This window comes from Ranitomeya variabilis, chromosome 8 (genome assembly GCF_051348905.1).
Source record: "Ranitomeya variabilis isolate aRanVar5 chromosome 8, aRanVar5.hap1, whole genome shotgun sequence".
Taxonomy (NCBI): domain Eukaryota; kingdom Metazoa; phylum Chordata; class Amphibia; order Anura; family Dendrobatidae; genus Ranitomeya; species Ranitomeya variabilis.
Window position 1 is genome coordinate 208,936,784 of NC_135239.1, and position 20,311 is coordinate 208,957,094.

General features: G+C 49.3%; 1 protein-coding gene across 1 annotated transcript; it reads left to right on the top strand.

Moving 5' to 3' along the window:
* The first annotated feature begins 2,669 nt into the window (after positions 1-2,669).
* TXNRD3 (thioredoxin reductase 3) lies at positions 2,670-19,943 on the top strand. The gene is made up of 16 exons (XM_077276619.1): positions 2,670-2,914; positions 8,496-8,556; positions 8,862-8,971; positions 9,120-9,227; positions 10,199-10,271; positions 11,349-11,468; positions 11,545-11,687; positions 12,357-12,472; positions 14,869-15,094; positions 15,253-15,345; positions 15,715-15,791; positions 15,865-16,021; positions 16,233-16,340; positions 16,673-16,765; positions 17,232-17,366; positions 18,787-19,943. The coding sequence occupies exons 1-16, from the start codon at positions 2,810-2,812 to the stop codon at positions 18,847-18,849; spliced, it is 1,788 nt and encodes a 595-aa protein (XP_077132734.1). The 5' UTR covers positions 2,670-2,809; the 3' UTR covers positions 18,850-19,943.
* Positions 19,944-20,311: the final 368 nt, after the last annotated feature.

A 20,311-nucleotide genomic window follows, 5' to 3' on the forward strand; every position in this document is an offset into this window, starting at 1 on the left:
TGTACGACACAACTGAACCCGATTATATTAATATAATGCTGGAGGATACGAGGAAGATGCCCACATTTTCCACGTCCGACCTGCGGAGTTATTTACCGAGCCGCTAACTGCCGGAATCACGAGATCTCATTTATGATCGCTGAGAACGGAGGAACAGAAGCCGCTTGTTGATTCTAATATCTGCAAACAGTTTTATACCCCGAGAGATGAAACGGCCTCGAAATCTTGATGTTTCCATGGGAACCCAGAAGGCTTACGTTTTAATAATTAAAATATTTAGACTTGTTTTTATTAATATGTTACATTTATTATAATCCGGTGATCGAAGCGAAAACAAAGTGCGTAAGAAGAAAACGGAATATACGGAATATACGTCACTCGCAAACTGCTGGTCCAAATGTGGAAACCGGCCGCAACTAGGACATTAAATGCGACCACACTTATGGCTCCAGGTGCGGCCCTTGGCCCCGGCCTGTGGCCCCTACAGGAACCTGCACCTGCTACACCTGCTACTGCCAGCAGAGGGCAGCACAACTCCCCAGCATGGGGGCAATGGGCACCTTACAGCCCCCCACTCAGCCGCCAGACATTGCCTCACTCAATGGGGGTCCGGGGTACAATTGTAACAAACCCTCGGCTGTGACCAGTTTTGGGTGACGTCGGAGATGTAGGATTATTTGGGCATCCCTCTGGGCAGTTATATGGGCAGAATATGGCTGTGCAGACACGAGGCGGCACTTTCTGGGCGCTTGACCTTTCATATAGTATTGCGCTGTCCTGCGTGCGCTGCACATGCACATTCTGGTCCCTGCAAGATATGGCGCAAGGTACGGAGCCGCCATACTGGAGCCATGCGTGAGGGGTCGGCCCCACGAGAACGGGCAGGTGCCCCCTGCGCCCAGGTATCAGCGCGCTGCGGACAGGAGCTCAGGAGCTGCCATACTGGAGCAATGTGTGAGGGGTCGGCCCCACGAGAACGGGCAGGTGCCCCCTGCACCAGGTATCAGCGCGCTGCGGACAGGAGCTCAGGAGCCGCCATACTGGAGCAATGTGTGAGGGGTCGGCCTCACGAGAACGGGCAGGTGCCCCCTGCACCCAGGTATCAGCGCGCTGCGGACAGGAGCTCAGGAGCCACCATACTGGAGCAATGCGTGAGGGGTCGGCCCCACGAGAACGAGCAGGTGCCCCCTGCACCCAGGTATCAGCGCGCTGCGGACAGGAACTCAGGAGCCGCCATACTGGAGCAATGCGTGAGGGGTCGGCCCCACGAGAACGGGCAGGTGCCCCCTGCGCCCAGGTATCAGCGCGCTGCGGACAGGAGCTCAGGAGCCGCCATACTGGAGCAATGTGTGAGGGGTCGGCCCCACGAGAACGGGCAGGTGCCCCCTGCACCCAGGTATCAGCGCGCTGCGGACAGGAGCTCAGGAGCCGCCATACTGGAGCAATGCGTGAGGGGTCGGCCCCACGAGAACGGGCAGGTGCCCCCTGCACCCAGGTATCAGTGTGCTGCGGACAGGAGCTGCCATACTGGAGCAATGCGTGAGGGGTCGGCCCCACGAGAACGGGCAGGTGCCCCCTGCGCCCAAGTATCAGCGCGCTGCAGACAGGAGCTCAGGAGCCGCCATACTGGAGCAATGCGTGAGGGGTCGGCCCCACGAGAACGGGCAGGTGCCCCCTGCGTCCAGGTATCAGCGTGCTGCGGACAGGAGCTCAGGAGCCGCCATACTGGAGCAATGCGTGAGGGGTCGGCCCCACGAGAACGGGCAGGTGCCCCCTGCGCCCAGGTATCAGCGCGCTGCAGACAGGAGCTCAGGAGCCGCCATACTGGAGCAATGTGTGAGGGGTCGGCCCCACGAGAACGGGCAGGTGCCCCCTGCGCCCAGGTATCAGCGCGCTGCAGACAGGAGCTCAGGAGCCGCCATACTGGAGCAATGCGTGAGGGGTCGGCCCCACGAGAACGGGCAGGTGCCCCCTGCGTCCAGGTATCAGCGTGCTGCGGACAGGAGCTCAGGAGCCGCCATACTGGAGCAATGCGTGAGGGGTCGGCCCCACGAGAACGGGCAGGTGCCCCCTGCGCCCAGGTATCAGCGCGCTGCGGACAGGAGCTCAGGAGCCGCCATACTGGAGCAATGCGTGAGGGGTCGGCCCCACGAGAACGGGCAGGTGCCCCCTGCGCCCAGGTATCAGCGCGCTGCAGACAGGAGCTCAGGAGCCGCCTCGTCTCACCAGACAGAGGCTTTATACAGGTAAACAAAAAATGTAAAAAAGAAATAGAAAAAACCCCGATATACGTTCCAATAAAGTGAGTAAAATGTAAAAACCTGGTATCACCACATGTAACCGTCCGACTAATGACGATCGGAATATTTATCCCGTACGGTGAACGCCAAAATAAAGAAAAATAAACCTAAAAAAGTTCTGACTGAAACTCTGCAAATACATGAAGAGGCCCTGGATGTGCGACACCGAAAAGTCTGTGTAGTCTGAGCCCTCACACGGTACGGGTACGGGCACAACACCACCCTCAGAACATGAACCCGCCCCAGCGCCATTACCTCCCCGCCTTCCTGTCCAGCGTCTCCTCCTCCTCACAACACGCCGCTGTCTCTTTAAGATCACGTGACAGAACTTCTGCTTGCTCATTCTTACTAGGCAGTGTGCGCACCCACGTGGTGCACCGGGGGGCGGGGACTCGGCTCTCCTAGTGACGTCATCTCTGGAGGTCGCCGAGCGGGAAGACAAGACAGCGCCGCAGAGACTGAGAGGGAGCGACGGAGTCCGCGGAGGGTCAGAGCCAGACGCCATCACCATGCCGCCGACCGGCCGGGACGCCGTGCAGAGCCGGGTGCAGGAGCTGCTGGACGAGAACCCGGTGGTTGTGTTCAGCAAGAGCTACTGCCCGTACTGTGACCGGGTGAGGACGGAGGGGCCGTGATGCTGCTGTGTGTGACGCTGGGGGTTGTAGTCCTCTCCACCCGCCATAGTGTAGTAATACCCCGTGATACAGCTCCTCTGTTGTCTGTCGCTGAATATTAACCTTCACTTCTATTCCCCAGGGACCAATGTAAACCATGCGCTCCTCACAGCTGAGGGTCTGTCACACTGTATCTGTCCGGGCTCACAGAGCATTGTCCTGACTGCATAGATTGTAACAAACCCTCAGCTGTGAGAAGTAGAAGACGAGTTCTCAGTCAGCAGCAATAGTCACATTACTAGAGGTGAGAAGAGACGTGAGAATCCGCCTCACAGGGCGACAATGGCCGAACACCAGCCCTGTACTGTATGCGGGGGCAGAAATGGGGATGGGGGAGCGAAAAGTAACCGCTAAACCCGGGGATAACTAATGTGCAGAATAGTGAGTGCAGCTCTGGGGTATAATACAGGAGGTAACTCAGGATCAGTAATGTAATGTATGTACACAGTGACTGCACCAGCAGAATAGTGAGTGCAGCTCTGGGGTATAATACAGGAGGTAACTCAGGATCAGTAATGTAATGTATGTACACAGTGACTGCACCAGCAGAATAGTGAGTGCAGCTCTGGAGTATAATACAGGAGGTAACTCAGGATCAGTAATGTAATGTACACAGTGACTGCACCAGCAGAATAGTGAGCGCAGCTCTGGAGTATAATACAGGATGTAGCTCAGGATCAGTAATGTAATTTATGTACACAGTGACTGCACCAGCAGAATAGTGAGTGCAGCTCTGGGGTATAATACAGGAGGTAACTCAGGATCAGTAATGTAATGTATGTACACAGTGACTCCACCAGCAGAATAGTGAGTGCAGCTCTGGGGTATAATACAGGATGTAACTCAGGATCAGTAATGTAATGTATGTACACAGTGACTGCACCAGCAGAATAGTGAGTGCAGCTCTGGAGTATAATACAGGAGGTAACTCAGGATCAGTAATGTATGTACACAGTGACTGCACCAGCAGAATAGTGAGCGCAGCTCTGGAGTATAATACAGGATGTAGCTCAGGATCAGTAATGTAATTTATGTACACAGTGACTGCACCAGCAGAATAGTGAGTGCAGCTCTGGGGTATAATACAGGAGGTAACTCAGGATCAGTAATGTAATGTATGTACACAGTGACTCCACCAGCAGAATAGTGAGTGCAGCTCTGGGGTATAATACAGGATGTAACTCAGGATCAGTAATGTAATGTATGTACACAGTGACTGCACCAGCAGAATAGTGAGTGCAGCTCTGGAGTATAATACAGGATGTAACTCAGGATCAGTAATGTATGTACACAGTGACTGCACCAGCAGAATAGTGAGTGCAGCTCTGGGGTATAATACCGGATGTAACTCAGGATCAGTTAATGTAATGTATGTACACAGTGACTGCACCAGCAGAATAGTGAGTGCAGCTCTGGGGTATAATACAGGAGGTAACTCAGGATCAGTAATGTAATGTATGTACACAGTGACTGCACCAGCAGAATAGTGAGTGCAGCTCTGGAGTATAATACAGGATGTAACTCAGGATCAGTAATGTATGTATGTACACAGTGACTGCACCAGCAGAATAGTGAGTGCAGCTCTGGGGTATAATACAGGATGTAACTCAGGATCAGTAATGTATGTATGTACACAGTGACTGCACCAGCAGAATAGTGAGTGCAGCTCTGGAGTATAATACAGGATGTAACTCAGGATCAGTAATGTAATGTATGTACACAGTGACTGCACCAGCAGAATAGTGAGTGCAGCTCTGGGGTATAATACAGGAGGTAACTCAGGATCAGTAATGTAATGTATGTACACAGTGACTGCACCAGCAGAATAGTGAGTGCAGCTCTGGGGTATAATACAAGATGTAACTCAGGATCAGTAATGTAATGTATGTACACAGTGACTGCACCAGCAGAATAGTGAGTGCAGCTCTGTGGTATAATACAGGATGTAACTCAGGATCAGTAATGTAATGTGTGTACACAGTGACTGCACCAGCAGAATAGTGAGTGCAGCTCCGGAGTATAATACAGGATGTAACTCAGGATCAGTAATGTAATGTATGTACACAGTGACTGCACCAGCAGAATAGTGAGTGCAGCTCTGGGGTATAATACAGGAGGTAACTCAGGATCAGTAATGTAATGTATGTACACAGTGACTGCACCAGCAGAATAGTGAGTGCAGCTCTGGGGTATAATACAAGATGTAACTCAGGATCAGTAATGTATGTACACAGTGACTGCACCAGCAGAATAGTGAGTGCAGCTCTGGAGTATAATACAGGATGTAACTCAGGACCAGTAATGTATGTACACAGTGACTGCACCAGCAGAATAGTGAGTGCAGCTCTGGGGTATAATACCGGATGTAACTCAGGATCAGTTAATGTAATGTATGTACACAGTGACTGCACCAGCAGAATAGTGAGTGCAGCTCTGGGGTATAATACAGGAGGTAACTCAGGATCAGTAATGTAATGTATGTACACAGTGACTGCACCAGCAGAATAGTGAGTGCAGCTCTGGAGTATAATACAGGATGTAACTCAGGATCAGTAATGTATGTATGTACACAGTGACTGCACCAGCAGAATAGTGAGTGCAGCTCTGGGGTATAATACAGGATGTAACTCAGGATCAGTAATGTATGTATGTACACAGTGACTGCACCAGCAGAATAGTGAGTGCAGCTCTGGAGTATAATACAGGATGTAACTCAGGATCAGTAATGTAATGTATGTACACAGTGACTGCACCAGCAGAATAGTGAGTGCAGCTCTGGGGTATAATACAGGAGGTAACTCAGGATCAGTAATGTAATGTATGTACACAGTGACTGCACCAGCAGAATAGTGAGTGCAGCTCTGGGGTATAATACAAGATGTAACTCAGGATCAGTAATGTAATGTATGTACACAGTGACTGCACCAGCAGAATAGTGAGTGCAGCTCTGTGGTATAATACAGGATGTAACTCAGGATCAGTAATGTAATGTGTGTACACAGTGACTGCACCAGCAGAATAGTGAGTGCAGCTCCGGAGTATAATACAGGATGTAACTCAGGATCAGTAATGTAATGTATGTACACAGTGACTGCACCAGCAGAATAGTGAGTGCAGCTCTGGGGTATAATACAGGAGGTAACTCAGGATCAGTAATGTAATGTATGTACACAGTGACTGCACCAGCAGAATAGTGAGTGCAGCTCTGGGGTATAATACAAGATGTAACTCAGGATCAGTAATGTATGTACACAGTGACTGCACCAGCAGAATAGTGAGTGCAGCTCTGGAGTATAATACAGAATGTAACTCAGGATCAGTAATGTAATGTATGTACACAGTGACTGCACCAGCAGAATAGTGAGTGCAGCTCTGGAGTATAATACAGGAGGTAACTCAGGATCAGTAATGTAATGTATGTACACAGTGACTGCACCAGCAGAATAGTGAGTGCAGCTCTGGAGTATAATACAGAATGTAACTCAGGATCAGTAATGTAATGTATGTACACAGTGATCGCACCAGCAGAATAGTGAGTGCAGCTCTGGAGTATAATACAGAATGTAACTCAGGATCAGTAATGTAATGTATGTACACAGTGACTGCACCAGCAGAATAGTGAGTGCAGCTCTGGGGTATAATACAAGATGTAACTCAGGATCAGTAATGTAATGTATGTACACAGTGACTGCACCAGCAGAATAGTGAGTGCAGCTCTGGGGTATAATACAGGATGTAACTCAGGATCAGTAATGTAATGTATGTACACAGTGACTGCACCAGCAGAATGGTGAGTGCAGCTCTGGGGTATAATACAGGAGGTAACTCAGGATCAGTAATGTATGTACACAGTGACTGCACCAGCAGAATAGTGAGTGCAGCTCTGGAGTATAATACAGGATGTAACTCAGGATCAGTAATGTAATGTATGTACACAGTGACTGCACCAGCAGAATAGTGAGTGCAGCTCTGGAGTATAATACAGGATGTAACTCAGGATCAGTAATGTAATGTATGTACACAGTGACTGCACCAGCAGAATAGTGAGTGCAGCTCTGGGGTATAATACAAGATGTAACTCAGGATCAGTAATGTATGTACACACTGACTGCACCAGCAGAATAGTGAGTGCAGCTCTGGGGTATAATACAGGATGTAACTCAGGATCAGTAATGTAATGTATTTACACATTGACTGCACCAGCAGAATAGTGAGTGCAGCTCTGGGGTATAATACAGGATGTAACTCAGGATCAGTAATGTAATGTATGTACACAGTGACTGCACCAACAGAATAGTGAGTGCAGCTCTGGAGTATAAAAAAGGAGGTAACTCAGGATCTGTAATGTACGTACACAGTGACTGCACCAGCAGAATCGTGAGTGCAGCTCTGGAGTATAATACAGGATGTAACTCAGTATCAGTAATGTATGTACACAGTGATTGCACCAGCAGAATAGTGAGTGTAGCTCTGGGGTATAATACAGGATGTAACTCAGGATCAGTAATGTATGTACACAGTGACTGCACCAGCAGAATAGTGAGTGCAGCTCTGGAGTATAATACAGGATGTAACTCAGGATCAGTAGTGTAATGTATGTACACAGTGACTGCACCAGCAGAATAGTGAGTGCAGCTCTGGAGTATAATACAGGATGTAACTCAGGATCAGTAATGTAATATATGTACACAGTGATTGCACCAGCAGAGTAGTGAGTGCAGCTCTGGGATATAATACAGGAGGTAACTCAGGATCAGTAATGTAATGTATGTACACAGTGACTGCACCAGCAGAATAGTGAGTGCAGCTCTGGGGTATAATACAGGATGTAACTCGGGATCAGTAATGTAATGTATGTACACAGTGACTGCACCAGCAGAATAGTGAGTGCAGCTCTGGGGTATAACACAGGATGTAACTCAGGATCAGTAATGTAATGTATGTACACAGTGACTTCACCAGCAGAATAGTGAGTGCAGCTCTGGAGGATAATGCTGGATATGCGGAGGGATGTATGTACAATGACTCTATGCTGTAGATTCTATCTATATAGGTTGTGTAATGTTTATTTGCACTCATACTGTAGATTTTCTTCCTTCTCTTGTGAAATCCTAATTTCCTGGTATCTTTTGTGTCACATGTAATTAAGGGACAGGAAATTCTTATCAGTTTATTGTTCCTGTGATGTAATAACCGGTGTGAACTTCTCAGTCGCTGGGATACGCCGGTGTCCGCTCTCTACGATCCTCTGTTCAGGATTCAGACTGATACATTGTAACGATTGATCAGGATGGAGGCTGTGCACAGCGGATGTTTATCCTGTGTGATATCATCTCTGGATGTTAATGTCACTTCTGGAGATGTGATCGGGGGAAGGGAGTTTCCTGTTCCTCCGTTGTCCTCCTCTCCTCACCTGGGAATGGCTGATAACAGAGAGCAATAGCCCCATATTGCAGTCATCTTGTATATGATATATCTGTGTGACGTCATTATTATTATTTTCTCTGGTTTCCGCCTCCAGGTGAAGGAGCTGTTCACTTCTCTGGGGAAGGAATATTTTGCGCTGGAGCTGGATCATTGCGGTGAGTGAATGATTAGATGATGACACGCGATTCTCGGGTCGCGGCTGTTAATGTTTGACGCGGTTCAGGCACAGCTCGGTCACCAGTATATAGGACGCGCTGTGACATAATGGTCTGTTTGGACCCCCAAAATGAGCGGCGTAGGAGGCCGGGGCTGTAGAGTGCTACCCTCACCAACGTATAGCCGCCATATTTATGGTGTATATTAATGCCGCTCCCCGACCACCCGCCTCATGTATGACTACGAGGTTGTGGGGATATATAGATGATCTCGCCACTGACTGCGGTTTATTCTCACGTTCTAGATGACGGCAGCAGTATCCAGGACCTGCTGTATGAAATGACCGGACAGAAGACCGTCCCCAGCGTCTTTGTATATAAGACTCACGTTGGCGGCTGCGATAAAACTCTGCAGGTCAGTGGCTCTATATAAACATCCGTGCGGCTGCGAACAATGACAAGTGCAAGAGAAACATGTTCTGTTTTGTGTATACAGCTCCTAGGCAGGCTTATGTGTCTCCATAGTCAGACTACCCTGATGGTCGGTGCTTTCTGGTTTTCAGGCTCACAAGGACGGGACTCTGCAGAAGCTGCTGGATAACGACGCCGTCACCTATGATTATGACCTGATCGTCATCGGCGGCGGCTCTGGCGGCCTGGCCTGCTCCAAGGTATCGTCACCTCGGCTTCCTTCCTCCAGCAGTTATTGGTGTTAACCCTTTCAGGGTTTGCGTTATATCTCTGTAGTTATCTGTTCATTTAACACTTTACTGGCACCAGTGACCCCATCCCCCTCACCCCAGGCTTTATTATAGTGGCTGTAGCAGTCACCTGCGGCCACGAGTACGTGAAGACTGGGCCGACATCTGGACCGGTGGCGCTGGATGCTGTCTGCGCTTTTTATGCTCCTGGTCATTCTGGAAGTACAACTAGAAGCAGTAAAGCGCTGACACATCAGATAATTATAGGGTTTGTCCTGTGCGTGTCGTCATGTGTGCACGGTCAGCAGATGACACAGGACGTCCTTCCCTGCCGATCATCTGCGCATCCTGCAGCCGCAACATCTTAAGAGCCTCTTATAGTGAAAGTGATTTGTGCCGGAGATCTCCTTATAGACTTCCCGCACTCTGCCCGTGTGATGTTACACTGTTTGTGGCACTGCCGCCATGTGCGTGTGATTGCGGAGATGCGGGAACACGTAATGGGATTCCTGCAGGGATTTTCTCCACATTTGCAGGAACATGACATGGTGCAGCGGAGTGAGGTTAGGGCTGTGACGTCTCGTATGCGGCCGCGCTGCTTCTCTGCCCCGCCATGCCGTGAGTGCGACATATTAGGGTTTCACTAGTCAGCGGTCCTGAATTATGGAGATCCCTCTGGTGCCAGATCCCTTTCACAGCCTCCTAATGACTGACACCGAGAATGTGCACCCCGAGGTCAGTAACACGATCGTCCAGTGATCAGGTTCGCATGCAGCCATATTGATTGTCCGTGTGTGACCAGGATCGTTCCTTCCCCCCCTGGACGTAGTATCTTACCAGAGGCTAAAAGACCCCTTCAGTCAAGTAGCGGGCCTTCCCTGCATTGTCAGAGCGCCTCCTGCTGTGAATGATTGCAATAAATTGTGTTTTTCTCTTTATAGGAAGCTTCATCTTTGGGAAAGAAAGTGATGGTGCTTGATTTTGTTGTTCCTACACCTCTGGGCGCTGCTTGGGGTAAGTACTGTGCTTCCTGCTAAGATCAAGATTTTTGCTTGTTGTCAATCAAAAGTTTCAGAAGCAGGGTGACTTTGTTCTTGCACAGCTGCAGTTTGGTGCACTGTATCGTGTGGGTAAGACTAGTGCTGATGTTGCATGTCCTTGTGTGAACAGGTCCAGGTGCAGGGTTGGGCGTCACTATGTCATTAGAGATACTGCCCGGTGCAATCGCCCCATGTCACGATTCCTGCACCCCTGGCAAAGATGACGGGAAGCCATAGACAAGCGAGCATTTTCTGTGCATTTGCTCCAAGGAATATGTTATAACATGGGGGCAATTCAGATAAGTCAGCTAGAACTGGAGTCTCCCTCTTATAGCAGCTCTCTGTATTAAGCCAGAGAAAGGCCCATGTAGGAGACCCCTTTATTACGTCAACATGCGGAATGTGAACGTATGGTCACAGGTTATTTTAATAGAAACGTTTTCCTTGTGAAACTATGTTCTCATACGCTAACAGAAAGCAGAGATCTTAAACTGTGAAGCATTAAATGACACATTTAAATCAGAAAGTTGGGAAACTTTAAGCATCATTTACATAAGACTGTGACCCTAAGTACAAAGGTTTTTCCACCTTAAGGAAAGTGATCCCCCAATGCTGAGCACCTACCCTCCGCTAGTCCAGTGCCGGCTCCCCACTGTCACTGGGTTCATGATCTTTCGGCTGCAGCGGTGACATTTCACATGACCACTGCAAACAATCACTTAGCTTGACGGATTTGCCGCTACATCACTACAGCCGCTGAGCTCAGTGATTGGCTGCAGTGGTGATGAAGTGCTGTCCAAGTGATGTTATTGTGACCCAGCACCTAGAAAAATCCCCTTTATGCCTCATTACCTATTGATCTGTACATGGGAGCGGTGTATGTTTGCCGACCATGATTCTGCAGTTTCTGGCTCAGTCCTTTGTTGAGGACTCCTGGGATTGACTGATAACTTTGATTAGTTGCAGCTTTAGGACACGAGTGTCTGTCGCTTGTTGTGACCTTCAGGCCTTTCACAGTTTTCATGGGTGATTGGTGGTTTCTTCTGTGCAGGGTTGGGCGGCACTTGTGTCAATGTTGGGTGCATTCCCAAAAAGTTGATGCACCAGGCGGCTCTCCTGGGACAAGCGCTAAAGGACTCGAGGAAATTTGGCTGGGAATATGAGGAGCAAGGTAAGAGGGTGGCAGTGGGGTGTCCTACGTAGACTGTCAAGTCCTCGCACTGGTAACTTCAATGTTTCCATCACAGTGAAACACAACTGGGAGACGATGCGGGAGAATATCCAGAACTACATCGGCTCTCTGAACTGGGGTTATCGAGTGGCTCTGAGGGACAAGAACGTCCGCTATGAGAACGCCTTCGGGGAGTTTGTGGAGCCACATAAGATAAAGGTAAAAAAAGCATGTTCTAGTGCAAACCCAGCGCTGCAGCTGCTGCAGAACCCCTGGACTAGCAGTAGAGGTCAGCTGGTGATGGTAGTAGTGGTTTTGGCTCTGCAGTTTGGGGGGGGGCTGGCCGGGGCACTGAGGCTGGCCAGATCCCACCATCCTCAGAGGAGCGCCTGCGAGCTCTTAAGCAAAGAGCCTGTAAGCTCATGTTCCTCGCTTGGGAAACTGGCCACCTCTGAAGGACTGCAGCAGTGGCCGGTAACCTAGAGAACGAAAAGTAAAGAATACAATTATAATTCCAAGTTAATTAACCGAAATAGTTAACCATTAATAGTTTATTAAGCTTTTTGTTACAAGCACTGAAATTATAACCATTTATCATGTTGCAAAAACCTCTTTAAGATAAATGGCGTCTCCTGCATTATATGGCCGTCCTTAAGTCTGCAAGAGCTGCTGCTTGTTAACGGCCCCCCACCCTGATGTGAGCGAGACTTGACGCCATAGTCTTGCTTTACACTTCTAATAAATGGAGTAAACTTTTCAAAGTCCCTATTGTCTCTACATTTTGGCTGTTGTGGGGTCCCGCCTCCCCTCTCGGCTCGGTACACTTTCTATTCATTCTCTGCGTAATGTTAATATGATAATTTCTGCTTTTCTTTTGGGGATTGTTAGGCGACTAATAAACGTGGGAAGGAGAGCTTCTTCACAGCAGAGAAGTTTGTTATTGCCACAGGGGAGCGACCCCGATATCTGGATATCCCGGGAGATAAGGAATTCTGCATCACCAGGTGAGCCCTTCGCCCCGCATTTCCTCCTTGCTTCGCTCCTATTACCGCAGACCCGCCTGTTTAAAGGGAACCTGTCATCAGTTCCAGGGCTGATATACAGCATTCTATAATGCTGTATATCTGCCCCCAACCCGAAGTGCAAGACAAGAAAAATAACTTTATTATACTCACGTGTGGGGCGGTCCGGTCTGATGAGTGTTGCTCCTCTTGGTCTGGCGCTTCCCTTCTTGTGATGCCGCCCTCCTGCTTGCTTCGTGTGGATGACGCGTCTCCCCGGCATCGCGCTCCTGTGCAGTTGTACTTCTCTGTCCTGTTGAGGGCAGAGCATTGCATTGCATTGCAGTGCGCAGGTGCTGGGAAAGGTCAAAGCCCCGGCCCCTGCACACTGCAGTAGTTTGATCTCCCCTCAACAGGACAGAGAAGTACGCCTGCGCGATGCCGGGGAGCCTGTGTGGATGACGAAGGGATGCGTCATCCACACAAAGCAAGAAGGAGGGCGCGGATCGTAAGAATATGGAAGCCGCCGGACCAAGACCAACAACACCCATCGGACCGGACCGCCCCGCAGGCAATTATAAGTTATTTTTCTTCTGCTTAAAGAATGCTGTATATCAACCCTGAAAGGTGATGGCTGTATCTCTTATCGGCTAAACCTGGTGACCGGTTCACTTTAACACTTTGCTAGGTCATTGCACCAGTATCCTTATCTCTGCTGCATTCTTGCAGTTTTACAATGCGGAGGAAAATTATGTAATTCCTTAATTTGCAGTTTCAGAATCTGGTTTCACTTTAGTATTTAAAGGGACCCTATACCCATAATAATAATGAACCAAAGCACAGATCATACTAATGGAGCAGCTGGAGAATGGTGACCACTTGCTTGATGAGCTGGAGCACCGGACACCACACAAGTCCCCAGTTTATAGAGGGCACGGCCTTCTCCTAGGGGTATTTATACCACAATATGTTATCATCCAGAGAACCTGACTGACTGTCATTGTGCATGTCCCCAGCGAGCTGCACGGATGCACAGTCACTCCTCACATTGATAATTCACTCTCTGTCTGCAGCCTCTGCCCAGCCAGAGTGGTCTGCAACCATTTAATGGGGTCTGTACACTAAGATATTGAGGACATATCCTCAGGTAGGTCATCCATAGCAGTTCTGTGGGGGGTTGACACTCTGCACCCCCAGCAATCAGCTGTGTCACCTGCTGGAGCTGCAATGTGCTCAGCTCCGTACATTGTGTAGTGGCCATTATCAGTTTCTGCAGCTCATCTCCCCCTGAAGAGAATGAGAGCTGAGCCGCAGCACAATGTGTGGGGGTGCATGGTGTCAGACCAACTAATGATTGAACAACCTGTTTGCCCCGCGGCCAGAACTTGTCCCGTCCTGGTGTAACGTTGACGCCTCACGTAAAGTCCGGTCATGCGGATGACGCTTCGTGCCTGGACTTGTTGGCACTTGTGGGGTTACGTCTTATATTCCTGCTGGTTACAGAAGAAGAGAGTGTCGGCTGTTAGAGGGTTTCTTCATAAACTCTTTCCTCATAAAGGGTTTCATCATGTACAGTCGTGAGGCATACTTCCCGACCGCCCGTCACGGACTCTAAACACTCGCCCGCTCGTCATCTGTCCATGAAGTTCAGATCTCCCTCTAGATGATTTGTGGACACAAACTAATAATTCACGTAAATAAAATCAGCAGCTAAAAGTCAACTGCGGAGCAGAAATGCTGCGACTTTTATGCACAATTTTTGCGACTGACATTTGCATCGTAAATTGCCGTGAAGTTGATTTCAAATCCACCATGTTGTGCAAAGTGCGAGACGGTGAGAATAGTGCCGCTACTGAAACAGCTTATTCCCTGCGCGCTGTCCCGCGGCAGAGCGTTCGCTGAGCATGCCACCCAAGGAGCACGCCATCAGGGTTTCCTCAATAGGACAGGTGGGATGTGCAGAGCTGCGTCACCAGGACGGCGCGGATTGTGCACGCTCCTTATCGGGCCGGACCTGACACAACCTTGGCTCTGAGTCTCTGTCCGCCGGGAAGTCCTTCTAGATTTGTACATTGATCTCGTAAGCCATTTTTTGTGCATCTTTCTGCATCTACAAATAACGCCGCCAATATTTCATTAGTGGGATTACTGGTTAATTTGCAGAAACCATCATGCAGAATGCATTATATTCGCCACCGCATAAATACAAAGACGTGAGCACGTTAACCCTTCTATTGCCGCAGCAACTTCCACACTTGATAAAACATGTTATCTATCAATAATCCTGGTCAGAGCTGAGTCGTAGTCTTAAATTGTTTGTTCGGGGATCGCTGCCATTGTCTGGATTGTCGGCGCAGGGCAGCCACTGCTCTCGTATAATCATATATGTTTCTTCACAGCGACGACCTCTTCTCGTTGTCCTACTGCCCTGGGAAGACGCTTGTGGTTGGAGCTTCCTACGTGGCTTTGGAATGTGCCGGATTTCTCGCCGGGATCGGCTTGGATGTCACCGTCATGGTGCGCTCCATATTTCTACGTGGCTTTGACCAAGAGATGGCAGACAGAGCTGGAGCCTACATGGAGACCCACGGGGTGAAGTTTATCAAGAAATTCGTGCCAACTTCAGTAAGAAATCTTCTGCAGTGTCACCAGCAGGGGCGCTGTCTTTATCTGGTTTATAGCAGTGAGGGGGATTAGTGGCAGCGTCTGACCCCGCACAGAGTGAGGGAGCCGTCATTCTGCCACTGGGGGACCGTAATCGGTTCATTAATAATCTCTAACAGGTGGAGCAGCTGGAAGCCGGGACTCCGGGGAGGCTGAGGGTCGTCGCAAAGTCTACAGAGAGCGACACCGTCATCGAAGACGAGTATAATACAGTAAGTGATTGACACCGCACAGGAGATCCGACAGATCCTCTATATACTGCACCTTGCAGGGCGCACCCTCTGTATACTGCGCCGTGCGGGGGGGCGCACCCTCTGTATACTGTGCCGTGCGGGGGGGCGCACCCTCTGTATACTGCACCGTGCGGGGGGCGCACCCTCTGTATACTGCACCGTGCGGGGGGGCGCACCCTCTGTATACTGCACCGTGCGGGGGGCGCACCCTCTGTATACTGCACCGTGCGGGGGGCGCACCCTCTGTATACTGCACCGTGCGGGGGGCGCACCCTCTGTATACTGCGCCACATGGGACACCTCCCAAATATGGTTCCCGATTTTCACGTGAAGTCCTTTTTCTTCTAGGTCTTGGTTGCTGTTGGGAGAGATTCTTGCACTAGAAATATTGGTCTGGAGAAGATTGGTGTGAAGATTAATGAGAGGTGAGAGCAGAGTTTCCTTCTGCCATTTTTATATCTTCTGTTGCATTCTCAATATGTTAATCTCTGTTTGTAGGAACGGTAAGATTCCTGTGAATGACGAGGAGCAGACCAACGTGCCTTATGTCTACGCCATAGGAGATATCCTGGATGGGAAGTTGGAGCTGACGCCTGTGGCGATCCAAGCGGGGCGACTGCTGGCCCGAAGGCTTTATGGCGGCTCCAAAGTGAAGGTATGATCTCAAAAGATCAGAATGAGTGACTACTACAACTCCCATCATGGCCTGACAATCATGGGCTTCACTACCGCAGAAGAGCTAATTCTTGCGAGTAAATGAGAAGATAATGGGATTTTTTTTTGGCCCTTTTTGTTAAACCTGTCGGAAGATGTGCGGTACTTTGTGATTTTTGTCACAATCTTACTGAAATTGTTTTTCTTTGCAGTGTGACTACATTAACGTCCCAACAACTGTGTTTACTCCAATGGAGTATGGCTGCTGTGGATATCCAGAGGAAAAAGCCATTGAAATCTTTGGAGAGGAAACGTTAGAGGTTTGCCCCCAGTTTTTCTTCCCTACCTTTTCTTTGATCCTGTACAGTTTTCAGGCATGTGACTTGGCATCTAAATCAATAAAGGACTAGGAAAGCATGGCCGCTCCCTTCTGTAGACGTCCCCACCCATGTCTACAAGTCAGGTTGTGTCTGGGATTGCAGCTCAGGCCCATTGTATGGAGGTGAGCTGTAGTACCAGACACTACAAAAGATATGATGGCGCTGCTTCTGGTGCCGTCATGTTTTCTTAGTCCTATACAGGCAGATATTTCTCTTCTATTTTCCAAGTTATTCTCTGAAGCCCACATGACCATCTCTTCTACTTTTTCTAGGTCTTCCACACTCTGTTTTGGCCTCTGGAATGGACCGTCCCCGGGCGCGACAATAACACTTGTTTCGCCAAAGTTATCTGCAACCGTGACAATGTAAGTTGGAAGTTTCCTGCTTGTGTAAGGTGCGGGGGTCTTGCGTAAGGTGCGGGGGCCTTATGTAAGGTGCGGGGGTCTTGTGTAAGGTGCGGGGGGGGGCCTTGTGCAAGGTGTGTGCTCATGTGGGGCTGATATTACGCCATTATTGTGTATGTCTCTCTTCCTGAGCCCAAAAGCACTGACTGATCTCTGCTTGGACGTTTCTTTTAAATCGCCCGGATTAGATGAAATTCTTATCCCATTCATTACCGCCGGGCTCTGCTGGATGTTGGTGCCGTCACCGCTGCTGATGGTTCCGGCTCCTGCGTCCGTGCCATGCATTAATGTACTATACTTCCATCTGCAGGAAGGTGATATTGCCTTGGATTCACTAAATCTTGGCCTCTCCACTGTGGTCTCCAACATGATTAAATATGTCTTGATGTATTTCCTATAAATCACTTATTTTGTTTTACTCTTTCAGGACCGAGTCATTGGGTTCCATGTTTTGGGGCCAAATGCTGGAGAGATCACTCAGGGATTTGCCGCAGCAATGAAGTGTGGTCTAACCAAAGAAAAGCTGGATGAGACCATCGGCATCCACCCAACGTGTGCAGAAGTGAGTATATTCAGGGCAGGCACACGGGGGCCAAGGTCCTGCCGTGCCTCATGCACGTAACTTGTATTGCGGGGCTCCAGTATGTCCATATTAATGATAAACCTCCACATGGCACCTATTACTTCCCTAGAAAAAAGTAGTCTTCATATCGGCTTGCGGACAGATTGCTGTGGGTCCCCAGCCTGCAGTTTCCACCACAGGGGTAAAGTGGTATTACACGGTGTCTATTCATGTGAATGGGGCAGCCATGTAACGAGGAGTCCTCCAGGATAGAAACTGGTACTTGGTCCCTGCTATATGACACAGCTGGTAGAAGGTGCTAAGATAAATTTAAGGGGCTCACTAGGTGAGGTGGATTATCAAAGCCCAAGGTCCAAATGGCCATATGGGTGTCGGTGCAGCAGGTTGTAGAGTAGAGGGACTGGAAACTGTAGGTAGACAGGTGGAACGCAGGAAACCGCAGGCAAGCAGGTGGAGCGAAGGAAACCGCAGGCAGGTAGCAGATAACATTCTGGTGTAATGGGAAAATTGGAAGCTACACGCAGCCAGCAAGAAAACCTGAAAACCGCAGGTGGCCACAGAGAAGAGGTCCAGAAGACCCTGGGACAGGTAGATGTCAGAGTCACTAGAAGCTGCAGACAAGTAGGTAGAGGCACTGGAAGCCGCTGGTCTACTGGAGACGTCCTGCATCTCACAGCCAGGCTGCTGGGCACACACAAACTGCAAGTCTAGTCTCAGATTTAATGCCATGACCCGGATGTGAGTCTTAGAAACCCATAAATGGGCCCGGGCAGTTCATGACATGGAAGCACGTCGGGCCATCTGCAAAGCCTGATGTGGAGCAGAGCCTAGACCAGGGACAGGTCTGTAACAAGGGACCCCACCTCGCACATCCATAGGCCTAATATGGCGACCTTAATGCGCGACACATCATACGAGAGATCTTCCATTACTTTTTCATGATAGTGTGGCCCTGTAAGGCAAGAAGCTCTTTTCTCTCTTTTCTTTTTTTTTTTTTTATATATATATACACACACACACACACACACACACACACACACACACACACACACACACACACACACACACACACACACACACACACACACACACACATATATTAGACTTCTCTTTGGTTCTTGCCAAACTTTAAGTATATTCTGTAAATTGTCAAAACACCAAGCTCAGCCGGCGGCGCTCATCTTTAAATGGCCGCCTGTTGGATTTCCTCAGCCGAGGCGTAACCACCTGTGCGTCGTAAAAGCCGGCAATCTGCTCTGATCATCCAGCTGGACGGCTTATCACAATTACTTCCCGCCTGGTACTAAACGTCCCAATCCTGTGTGATCGCAGTAAAATATAATTATTTGTATTTTTAGCAGCCAATCCCATTAAAAAATGTTTTTGCTTTGTTTTCCAGATATTTACAACCATGGAGGTCACTAAATCGTCCGGAGGCGACATCTCCCAGAAGGGTTGCTGAGGTTAAGCCTTGCTGTTAACCGTCCCTTTGAGCCTCCTGTGGTCGGGTCGATGTTGGCGCTACTGCTATCTGGTGTCATCAGCGCTGGGAGTTGTAGTGTAAACACATCGGTCGCCTTAAGGATGAATCTCAGGAGTGAACGGTGGAACAGTAGGGTTCCGAGAGGTCCGGATCTGTTTGGATCAGCATTTGTACCCCATGTGCTTGATATGAAGCCTCTGCTCCTCACCTCGCCTAGAGGAGAGCACCGGCGGATGTCCAGACATGTCCGGCTCACAACGTCGGCATTATCCCGTCTCTGTAGTTTCTTTTCTCGTTACCACTTTCTGCTCCAATATCCTCTTTTCCTTGCTTCTACGTTGCTCCCATTAGTTTCCATAGCCCCACAACCTCCGCATCTGTCTGATTTCCATTATTTATTTGTACATCGATGTGTTCAGCTTCTGCGCAGAGTTATGGCCATAGCCGGGGCGTTGCACACCAGACGCCGGAATATTGGAGGTTTCGTTAGGAAGAAAAAACACTATGCAGTTTTCTAATGTTCTTTGCTTCGAACATTTCAAGCTCTTTCTTGTTGGTGATTGAAAGTTCAGCAGCCAGAGAATAAACAGAAATCCTCCAAAAATGGGGAAAAAAAATGCAAACCATGAATTAGAAAAATTAGGAAATCTCGGTAAGAGCAGCAGGAGTCTGTATAGGAAATGCAGTCAGAGCATTGATCATACCGGATCCTGACAGTCTCAGAAGCCCGGGATTCGCTGCAGCCTTAAGGGGGGGAGGGTTGGGGTCTCGGGTGGGTCAATTTTAGGGTGTACAGGTCCGTAGCTGTAGAGAAATGCTGGATTTGAATTGCAGTTTGCAGCATCTGAGAGGCGCTCTGATGCACATACGTACGGTGTAGGTCGCGGCCTCTGGCCCTTGTCCTTTTCGGCGACCCCTGTTATCTGGCTATGCGTCCTCATATTTCTTTTTTTTTTTTTCTGCCGGGGGCGCTCTCGGCCCCCAGCCTCCTCGTCTTTTCTCTGTATTTGATGCATATATTTTCGGTCATGTATTTCTCACAATGATGATCCATTAAACGGAGAGATGCAACATCAGGTGTCCGTCTCCTTCTGGGGTCACTCTGGGGGTCCTGCCTTTCCTATTCTGGGGATAAATGCATCTGTGCAATCTGGAATTGCATAAACCCAGTGTGACATGTATCCGAATACCCCTGTACCTGGTCCCAGGGCAGATTAACGTGACCTAAGAGGCCGCAGGACCCATCAGAGGGGATAATGGGGTACGGGCTGGGTCTGCATCCACCTCCTAGTGACGTCCTGCCAGGACCCTCGAATATGGGGATTCCTTGTATGGGATCTGTACACCCTCTTAAGGCATATGAAGAGGGGTTAAGAAGACCACCCCCCTCTGATGACCTAGAGGGGTTCTCACCTCCGTACCGGGAATAGGGCAGCTGTGC